The 11206-nt window shown below is 43.1% G+C and overlaps 1 protein-coding gene across 1 annotated transcript in view; it reads left to right on the forward strand.

Annotated features, from left to right (window-relative positions):
• npffr2a (neuropeptide FF receptor 2a) overlaps positions 1-11001 on the forward strand; it is a 32990-nt gene extending 21989 nt beyond the window's left edge. Inside the window, exon 4 of the mRNA XM_008419371.3 lies at positions 86-11001. Coding sequence (XP_008417593.1) covers positions 86-938 — 853 coding nt within the window. The 3' untranslated portion in view covers positions 939-11001. The remainder of the gene's footprint in view (positions 1-85) is intronic.
• The last annotated feature ends 205 nt before the right edge of the window (positions 11002-11206 follow it).

Here is an 11206-nt window from a genome sequence, read left to right on the forward strand (position 1 = left end):
CTGTACGAAGACATTTGCTCTAGAAACTATAAAAATGTTTCAAACAAGCTCGACCCAAACAGAACCTTCCTCTTCAACCCTGCAGGTTCCGGTGCATCGTCTACCCATTCAAGCAGAAACTCACCATTTCCACGGCGTCGCTGATCATCGTGGTAATCTGGGTCCTGGCCATTTCCATCATGTGTCCGTCCGGTGTGATGCTGCAGGTGACCAAGGAGCAAACCGTCCGCGTCTTACTGGGCTACGACAACCAGACCAGTCCCTTCTACTGGTGCAGAGAGAACTGGCCCAACCAGGAAATGAGGAAAATCTACACCACCGTCCTGTTTGCCAACATCTACCTTGCCCCTCTTTCGCTCATCGTGATTATGTACGCCCGCATCGGGATTACGCTCTTCAAAACTGCCGTTCCGACGGGAGGAAAGCCGGGCGCCGACAGCCGCCACAGCGTGTCAAAGAAGAAGCAGCGGGTGATAAAGATGCTCCTGATCGTCGCTCTGCTCTTCATCCTGTCCTGGTTGCCTCTCTGGACCCTCATGATGCTCAGCGACTACGCCAGCCTGACGGAGCAGCAGTACAGGATTATCAACATTTACATCTACCCCTTCGCTCACTGGCTGGCCTTCTTCAACAGCAGCGTCAACCCCATCATCTACGGCTTCTTCAACGAGAACTTCCGGCGGGGTTTCCAGGCCGTGTTTAAGATCAGCCTGTGCGCGGCGGACGGTCAGCGCAGGAAGAGCTACTCGCACAGACTGCAGGGCAACTCGGTGCTGCCGGCCAACAACGCGCAGACGTCCGTGGAGCCCATTTCGCTCAACAGCCTGGACAAGAACGCTTCCAGGCGGATCAACCACGTTCCCGAGCGGGAGTTGGTGATGGAGGACCTGGAGCAGGGGTCCGGCAGCAGCGGCGGCGTGACCGCCGTGTCCATCTGATGACGCGCCTTTTCTTCATTGTTGTTTAAGGATGTTTCCAATTCGAATCTGCTGTGCCTATGTAAAACAACACATCCAAAATGAATGGGGTTTAAACGGTGACTAATAATCGTTTTCAGTCCAGACTTGAGATGAAAAAGACAACGTAGGAAAACTAGTTTGAATTAGGGACGCACCGATCCATTTTCTTTCCACTTCTGATATCAATATCTGAGGTTTCGTATTGGCTGATACTGATCTGATGCAGATAAACGGTTCTGAGTTAACTTAAAACATGTCTTAAGACATAAATGTGCCGAATGATAAATGTATTTGATAACTCTGCACCAGCACAGCACTTAAACACACCGATAGCTTCACAAGCTTGATCAGACATGTAAAAACAACAACTTCAAAGGGGCAGTGTTACGTAAAATCAACGTTTTTAAGCTTTATATTATCTTATTCCCTCATCAAAAACAAACCTGGAGTTTTGCCTTGATTCTTTCATGCATGTTTGAGAAATCCTTTGATCTCCATTCAGCTATGTAAAACGGCTGGTTGGACCTAGCCCCGCCTTCAAGGACAAAGCTCCTCCTCAGAGCTGCAGTTTCCAGGCTGCTGATCCTCTGCCTCACACAGCAGACCCCCCCTCTCTCAGCTCCTTCAGACTAGCCAGCAGCAATTAGCAAAAACCTCTGCCGAGCTCATTATAGGAGCCACTTCTCAGAGTGACACAGGTTGTTAAAGGGTTAATAGAGGAGCCACGTTGTGACGACTTCCTGAAGGTGGAGCATCAGAAAAAAATCAGGAGTTTTTAAAGAGACAGAGGCCCAATTTTAATTACAAAGAGAAATTTATTTTACGTCATATTTGACATAAGCAGCATTTTTATAACAGCTGGACCTAACTTAGTTTCTGTATTGTGCCATAAAGTGGCTCTATGTGACAGGAAAACACAGGACTACCCCTTTAATTTGTTCAGTCAGTGCAATGTATGATAAATAATAAAGCTTGACTTTGCTCAGAGCACAAAGCATAGAATTATACTGAATAGATCTGCCCTGACAGATCGGCCACATCGACACTGGTAACCGATTTTTTTCAATATCGGGTCCGATACAGATATTGATATCGGATCGGTGCCCCTCTAAGTTTAGACGTTACATTTATTCTTCAGAGTGAACAACCTACCTCTGCTGTTTACTCTTGGAAACATCGACCAGTTTAAATACAGTATTCTCTCTCTGGTTGATATTTAATAATAACCGCTTATTGGGGGGAACTTAAAGCTCAGTGTGCCATTTGTGTCGTAACTGTCACTTTAGGTAAAAGTTTATTAAATAATAAAAGGAGTGAACATTTGTGGGCTGAGACACCTGCAGAGCAGATTTCAAGAGGTTGAATGAAACATTAGATTTTGGTTCTGGTATCTGAGTTACGCAGCGAATCTGAGATTTTTTTCAGCATTAAAGAGAAGATTGAAAGTAGATTGTGGAAGGTTTTGGGTTAACAACGTTTATGTTACCATGGAGCCGAGTCTGTTTTCTCAAAGTATTTTCATCAAAACAGCGTTTGTCCTCAGTTTGTCCTCTGGTTGGGTCGGACGATGCACGCAGCCATCAGAACACAAAGTTAATCGGGCCAGACTAACAGTTGGTGATTCCCTGTGACTGGGTCACCGAATGTCAGAAACTACGCAGCAAACTGACGGGAATGTCACGGATGGGACAGGAAGTGAGACAAAGTAAAACATCCACTTTGGGGGAAAATATAGGCTAAAATGTTTCACGTCAGAAACGCGGATCGTAAACTCTTCACACAGAAGTCTGACTGCAGTTGCATTGAATTGATAATATGAACAAACACGCAAAAAAAGCTGGATTTCAGAAAATAAAAATTAGAATTGAGCCGCTGTGTGATTGTAACATGCATCGAGTTCCTCCTGCATGATTGGCTGATTTGCTACTTATGCTAATTTTCAATCTCGTACCTAATAAAGCGGCCAGTAGATATTCCATTAGTGTCACTTTCTGCGGCTTAAACACTTTTAAATTTTGCTTATTACTAACTCAATCAAACTACTATAATATTCACTGAAAGTTATTTATAGTTTCATGATGACAACCATATTATCGGAAAAACCAATAATCTGCTGATGGCGATCAAACTAATTTGACTTTTTCCATTTTTTTAAATAAATCTAAGTTTCCTCTTGGTGAAGGAACGATTACAGCTGCTCTGCTTTCATTATTTTAAAGTTTTCAGTTTGAAATCTGCTCTGCAAACATGAACATAAAGGTGTAAATATTTAGATGAATTTTCTGTGAGCCTGTTGTGAATGAATGTGAAGATTTATTGTTGTTTTATTTTTATGTTTGTGTGAATCCTGTAAAGTGAAGGGGGCCAGACTGAGGCCTGGGGGCCAAACTGAGGCTTTGAGGGCCAAACTGAGGCCTGGGAGCCAAACTGAGGCTTTGAGGGCCAAACTGAGGCTTTGAGGGCCAAACTGAGGCTTGGGTGCCAAAGTGAGGCCTGGGAGCCAAAGTGAGGCTTTGGGGCCAAAGTGAGGCCTCGGGGCCAAAGTGAGGCCTTGGGGCCAAAGTGAGGCCTTGGGGCCAAAGTGAGGCCTGGGGGCCAAAGTGAGGCCTCGGGGCCAAAGTGAGGCTTTGGGGCCAAAGTGAGGCCTCGGGGCCAAAGTGAGGCCTTGGGGCCAAAGTGAGGCCTTGGGGCCAAAGTGAGGCCTGGGGGCCAAAGTGAGGCCTCGGGGCCAAAGTGAGGCCTTGGGGGCCAAAGTGAGGCCTGGGGGTCAAACTGAGGCCTTGGGGCCAAACTGAGGCTTTGGGGGCCAAAGTGAGGCCTCGGGGCCAAACTGAGGCCTCGGGGCCAAAGTGAGGCCTGGAGGCCAAACGGACGCCTTGGGGCCAAACTGAGGCTTTGGGGGCCAAAGTGAGGCCTGGGGGCCAAACTGAGGCTTTGGGGGCCAAACTGAGGCTTTGGGGGCCATAGTGAGGCCTGGAGGCCAAACTGAGGCCTCGGGGCCAAAGTGAGGCCTGGATGCCAAACTGACGCCTTGGGGCCAAACTGAGGCTTTGGGGGCCAAAGTGAGGCCTGGGGGCCAAACTGAGGCTTTGGGGGCCAAACTGAGGCTTTGGGGGCCATAGTGAGGCCTTGGGGCCAAAGTGAGGCTTTGGGGGCCAAACTGAGGCTTTGGGGGCCATAGTGAGGCCTGGGGGCCAAAGTGAGGCCTGGGGGCCAAACTGAGACCTTGGGGCCAAACTGAGGCCTGGGGGCCAAACTGAGGCTTTGGGGGCCAAAGTGAGGCCTTGGGGCCAAACTGAGGCCTGGGGGCCAAACTGAGACCTTGGGGCCAAACTGAGACCTTGGGGCCAAACTGAGACCTGGGGGCCAAACTGAGGCTTTGGGGGCCAAAGTGAGGCCTTGGGGCCAAAGTGAGGCCCGGGGGCCAAACTGAGACCTGGGGGCCAAACTGAGGCTTTGGGGGCCAAAGTGAGGCCTGGGGGCCTCTGACCTCTTGTGTTGCTGTATATATTCTACATCCTGCAGAGCCTGAAGCTGTGAGCCGACTGCTGACAAAATCCCTCAAATGAGAATTAATGATCGTTTGTATTTCTGAAAATTAAAAATATGCTCATATTAAATACCGTTAATCAACACGATCAACAAAGATTCGCTGCAGTAGCTGATTTTATCAGGAGACAATCATAATGGCCGCCTGTGTCATGTAACATTCACAACTCTGGAAAACTGAAAATCATCCTAATTAAAAGCTTTAAGTCACTCAGATCAATTAAAATATATACAATTATATTAACTTTACAACTACAGCTTCAGCTACATTTATTTTTAGGACAAACTGTGACAGAGGATTATCCTAATATTTATTAATCCATCAGTTAAAAAGATCAATGAAATTAAAGGTTTATTTCAAAACTTTGATCCCACAAAACAAAAATACAAAATCTTACCAAATATTTTTGGCCAATTTTCTAGTGCAAATATCTTTTTATATTTCAAATAACAGAACTAACAAGTAACTTTTTAGCAGGATATATGAGTTTATTTTACGTAAATATTGATTTAAAAACAATACTTATTCCATTGGCAGATTATTTCACCTGTAACAAGACAGGTGACAGAAATATAATCTGTAAAATAATCTGCCAGTAGAACTAGAACTTCTTTTTTTTAATCCATATTAAGGAATTATTCATGTAAACATATTCTGCTAAAAAGTTCCTTGTATGTTAGTTCTGTCTAATCTCAACTGTACTAAGATATTTGCAACTAGAACCGATAAAAATACTTGGTGAGATTTAGTGTTTTTTTGCAGTGCGTCTCTCCTGAGTTGCAGCGAGTCTCGAAATGCTTGCTGTGATTTTTCTTCCAGACTTTTCTGCTGCAGCCTCCTGCGCTTCGCGTTTCCCGTAATGAGGTCAAAGCTGAGAGTCGGCCACGATAATTAGCTCACGCTGAGTTTAATCTCAGTGAATCTGGGAGTTTAGACACATCAGAGATCTCAAAACAAAACCTTTTAAAGTAGCAGCAGCACAACAACGTCGCTGGATTCAGCAGTTGGGGGGCAGTTCAATCTCTCATGTCGACACGCAGCTTGTGCGACCTTGACTTGACTCGTCTTTGTAAAACAAGCCAACATGTCCTCCCTGAACATCGCTCCTCACTTCACCTGAGTGCCATCATCCGTTTGCCACTGACAGAGTCCTCCAGCCTGTAGCCGCCTCCTGTCGGTGCCGTTTAAATGCTGGTAATTAGCCGTGATTCACATGGACTGAAGCACAAACTGATTGCATCGTGTTTGCAGGTCACCAAGTGCTGCTGCATCATGTCTGGAGAATTAAAACGAAGGTTAAAACGCCAGATTAAATGTTCAGAATATACATTTCAAGCTCCAAATTAGATTTTTTTTAAGCTTTTCACGTTAAAAATTAATTTAAAGGGTATTTTTTTCCCTTCACTTTTACAAAAACATGTTTTTTTTCAGAATTATTAAAACTTTGCATGTGGAGACAGTATGGTTTGATACAGAGAATCTGAAAAAAATTATCCCCTCTCCTCCCTGAGCCACCTGAAGAAATGCAAAAACAGGAGGAGGGTCTTAACGCTGCCAATCATCCTCGTGTACGTGGCTCAGCGTGTTGATGTTGAGCATATTGTGGAAAAACAACAGAAAAAATGTTTATCTGTCACCGTGCTATGCTAACTAGCATTAGCATTAGTGGCAGTCTACCAATCAGTCAATTGATTTTATCTGTGTAGCACATTTCAGCAACAAGTTGCTATCTGTGTAGCACATGATGCTATCTGTGTAGCACATTTCAGCAACATGTGCTACACAGATAGCAACTTGTTGCTGAAATGTGCTACACAGATAGCAACATGTGCTATCTGTGCAGCACATGTTGCTATCTGTGTAGCACATTTCAGCAACAAGTTGCTATCTGTGTAGCACATGATGCTATCTGTGTAGCACATTTCAGCAACATGTGCTACACAGATAGCAACTTGTTGCTGAAATGTGCTACACAGATAGCAACATGTGCTATCTGTGTAGCACATGTTGCTATCTGTGTAGCACATGTTGCTATCTGTGTAGCACATGTTGCCATCTGTGTAGCACATGTTGCTATCTGTGTAGCACATGTTGCCATCTGTGTAGCACATGTTGCTATCTGTGTAGCACATGTTGCCATCTGTGTAGCACATGTTGCTATCTGTGTAGCACATGTTGCCATCTGTGTAGCACATGTTGCTATCTGTGTAGCACATGTTGCCATCTGTGAACCAGCAGTTCAACGTGCTTTAAATCATGAAAACACAAAGTCACAGAACGCATCAAACACACAACGTTACGTTTTGTCAAGTTCCATCGTTGCACATCAAAGTTTGGTCAACGTTTCATTTACGATGTTTCAAAAGCAACAGCCGGGTTTCAGTCTAGATTTAAAGGAACTCAGTGTTTCGGCTGTTTTTCAGTTTTCTGGAAGTTTGTTTCAGATTTGTGCTGCATAGAAGCTGAATGCTGCTTCTCCAGAACCAGAACCAGAACCGGAACCAGAACCAGAACCAGAACCGGAAGACCTGAGGGGTCTGGAAGGTTGATGGCAGCAGATCTTTAATGTGTTGCTGTGATTTATAAACTACCAGCAGTGATTTAAAGTCTCTTTGCTCAGTGGAGGGTCTGTAGAACTGGATGGTGTAGAGCTGGGTGGTGTAGAGCTGGGTGATGTAGAGCTGGGTGACGTAGAGCTGGGTGATGTAGAGCTGGGTGATGTAGAGCTGGATGATGTAGAACTGGGTGGTGTAGAACTGGGTGGTGTAGAGCTGGGTGACATAGAGCTGGGTGACGTAGAGCTGGGTGACGTAGAGCTGGGTGATGTAGAGCTGGGTGATGTAGAACTGGGTGATGTAGAGCTGGATGATGTAGAGCTGGATGATGTAGAGCTGGTGCTATGTTCTCTAACTTCCTGGTTTTAGTCAGAACTCCAGCAGCAGCTTCTGGATCAGCTGCAGCTGGATTATAGATTTTTGATTCAGACGCTGCTGCAGTAATTAATGCGACTACAGATAAATGCATGGATGAGTTTCTCTATTAACCCTCCATTCCTGGACATGCTTATCAAAGAGCATGAGAGTGATTGACAGCGCTAAGACCCTCCTCCTGGCTCTGATTGGTTGTTTCAGAATGAATGGTGTATTTTTGCTGTTCGTATTGGAAGAAGTTCTCATTGATTATCATATTGTCCTGTTATGACATAATAAATACGTAAAAAACATTTTTTTTTTGTAAAAGTTACATGAGGCAGCTTTCAAGCTACTTTTTAAACGTTTATTTCATGCAGTTTGCTGATGTCGTTTCAGCGCCGCTGACCAGAATCACACAGAAATCTGCGTTTATGCTCCTCATTTACTATTACAACCAAAACAGTTTGGCAGAATAAATGCATTCTGTGTACATTTCCTGAATGTAAAAGATTTGTACTTTTTAGTGCCTGTGGTGAAAAAAACAACACATTTATACAATAGTTAATGAATTACTGTGAATTTCTATTTTCTGTGGCCTGAATGACTCCTGGATCTCCGTTTAGTCTGCATGCAGCTGGTTTCCGTCTGAGCATGTGAGGTTTTCGTGTCTTTGCTTTCATGTTCTGCACAAAGTTACTGAGACGAAACGCCTGGACACAGAAACTGATGGTTTTCATAACAGAGAGTTGAAAAGGAAGGAAGTCATGGTGTCCATTTAATTGTGAAGGGCTACTAAACACTCGATATATTACCTCTGTAACTGACAGCACAATATATAGACATATATCTGCATATGAGCAAAGCTTAACCCTCCTGCTTTATGGCAATAGTAGTGAAAACATTGTTTATTTGTGATCATTCATTAAAGATGGACTGATGCGTAATTTATAGAAGATTTTGAAAAGCTGCTGCACTTCAGAGAAGAAAGCAAACGTCACCACTTTAATCTCCACTTGAAGCTGGAATGTATAAAACTGTGATATGGTCTTTACTGAAATACTCAAAGTTGTTGCTCCTCATTCATATTCAGAAATATTCCCACCTTTAAACAAATGCTTTTGTTTTACAGATAAGAAGAAGTGTCCGTTTGTGGGCAGCACATAAACAACTCTGGGATGATTTATTGCTTAACTAAAAGCGCTGCAGCAGATAACAGCGGCTGTTCGATTAGATGTCAGTTGGAACTAATAGTCTGTGCGTTTCTGCTGTGATGAGGAAGGAGAGACCTGAGCCTGCACTGCGAACGCTTTGAGGTTTTATTTCCCTTCTTCCTTAAGCATTTGCTTTCAAAATCTGCAAATATTTAACATTTGCACACAATTCAGATGCACTTAAACTCGTAGCTGCATGGCGACGATACGTGAAGGGTGAAACTCGCTACATTTACCTCGTTATGTGCGCGAGGTGGAGGAGCGTAAGGCGCGCTGAAGAGTATGGGAGAACATCATCGACGCGCCGCCCCCCCCTGACCCCAGACGGGGTTTTGGCGCCCCCTCTGGTGCTGCGCCTCTATGCGTTGCAAACGCTGCATACCAACTTTTTGCGCCACTGGTTCTGATTAAACTCCATAAGTTCCCATACATAGAAAAAAATAAACATTTTATGTTGGACAACCGTTTTTATTTTTGTTTGACTCTGTAATCGCTGCACGTCTCGGATCACTTCGCAGTTGATCTGCAACATTTCCAGTTTTCTGTTAAAGTTTGGTGAAGCCATGCGACTGCTTCCTGACCCAGACATCAGTATCGTCTCAGTTCTTTGCTCTTTTGTCAAAATATAAGAGAAATATACATTTTACATTCTCCTGTGTATGTAAACTTATGGCCCACCCTGTATTTACTGTCCTCATTTCCGTCAGTCTAAGTTAGGCGTGTCGGTGTCTTTCTCTGCCAGTGTCTGCATACCAACAACAAAAACACAGCAGTCACCAAAGTCCCACCTTTAAGGGAAAGAGCCGCTGGTCTCTTCCGTGTAATGAAGCTGGTTTTCAGTTATTTCATTTATCAAATATCGAAGCATTTGATGAAGCTGTGCTGTACATGATGTGTTGTTCATGATAAAAGCGACTTTGTTAGATCTACTAAATGTTTACATCCAGTATGAACACAAATGATTTTTGACCGTTGTGATTCACCGACGTTTGATTCTCCAGAAACTGACAGATAAAACAGACTGATGCCTCTATTTAGGACCTCTGGCATCGACTCCTGATGTCTCATTTCATTTCTTGCAAATCAAAACATCACAAAAACATTAATCTCTGCTGTTTTTTTGACTACATTGCATCTTTTCTTGCTGTTTGCTGCAGCAGCTCCTTCCTTGCTGTTCTTAGTTTCTACGTGTATTTGCCACTTTAGCCTTTTGCATATGCTAATAAAGCAACATTGCATGAGAGTTGAAAAAAGAAAACAGTCTTTTATTTAATTACCTTCCAATTAACTCAGTATTTAATCCTAATGGAGCATAAAGGGGATTTGTATTTGCTGAGTTGTCAGCCTGAATAAACAGCTGCTCATAAATAACTCCAGCAAACAAAATCCGACTCTAATCGGCTCCAAATGCAGAAATCTATTCACCGTTAAGACTTTAAAGACTCCTGAAGTCATGTCTGATTTATCTTCATGTTGAAATGTTCGTTGTTCTTCTAAGCAGCTGTTGAAAAGTCAAATAGAAACTCAGCATTTGGCCTTGCAGTGGCACTTTAACGTTTTTGGGTTTTCTTTATTATTTAATCTTTAAAAAAAAATAAAGTGTAGTTGAATAATTCATTTAAATACTGTATAATTATAATTAAAGAGTAGATTAAACTGATGCATTCCTGTCACATTGATGCTTAGAGGAAAAAGTCCACACTCCAAATAAAACAGGTTTGATGCATTTGGTACGTAGTTTGACGTTTCAATGTGTGTTTAGTGTTTAATGCATTTTTCCTGCTTTGGCATCATCTTTTCACCAGTTAAAAATGCTTAAAGTTGGGTTTAAATCATCTAAAATCCTGCCAAATCATCAATTCTCAATTATTTCACCAAACTGGATAAAATGCTGGACCAAATGTTCCCTCGATCAGGGCGTAAAAACTCACCTTTCATTAATATTTCATAATTTCTCATCCACTTATTTTCTTACAGGCGTCATTTTAATATTTTTGTGAAACACTCCATTGATTTCCAGGCCAACAGTATTGTTTTATTCTAAAATAATCCCTGTTTTACAGTGTAATAATCCCTCTCTGTGTTAATGAACAAAAACAAAACGGTTTCACTGGTCACTGATGTGCAGCATTTGAGAAACATGTATTTGTTTTAATACTGTCTGTTGAGAGAACTGGACCGGTGAGCGAGGCAAAAAGAGCAAACATTGTTCCTGTGAACGCTTTTCAAATCTGCTCACTTCTGTCCTGCTTTCGTACAAAGACGAACGTTAATGTGAACAAACTGTGTGTGGGTGCATCCGTGGTCCTGTGAGCTGCAAAATGTCTCAAACTGTCATCAATAAAGTAATAAACACGCTGTAAAGATCACTTCCTGTGCAGAAACTCATTCAACACACACAGTAAACTGCCGGATTAAAACATTTCACCACTTGGAGCAGATTCCTAACTTATTCCATCCCAGCATATTCTGCTGCATAACGCTAAGAGTTTTTGCTCAGCCATCCAAATAATTAAACTCGGGTGTTTCCTTTGCTGGGCTGATCAGTGGCGCAGTTGGTAGAGCTGTTGCCTT

The sequence above is a fragment of the Poecilia reticulata genome, chromosome 9 (assembly GCF_904066995.2).
Source record: "Poecilia reticulata chromosome 9, P_reticulata-male-v2, whole genome shotgun sequence".
Taxonomy (NCBI): Eukaryota; Metazoa; Chordata; class Actinopteri; order Cyprinodontiformes; family Poeciliidae; genus Poecilia; species Poecilia reticulata.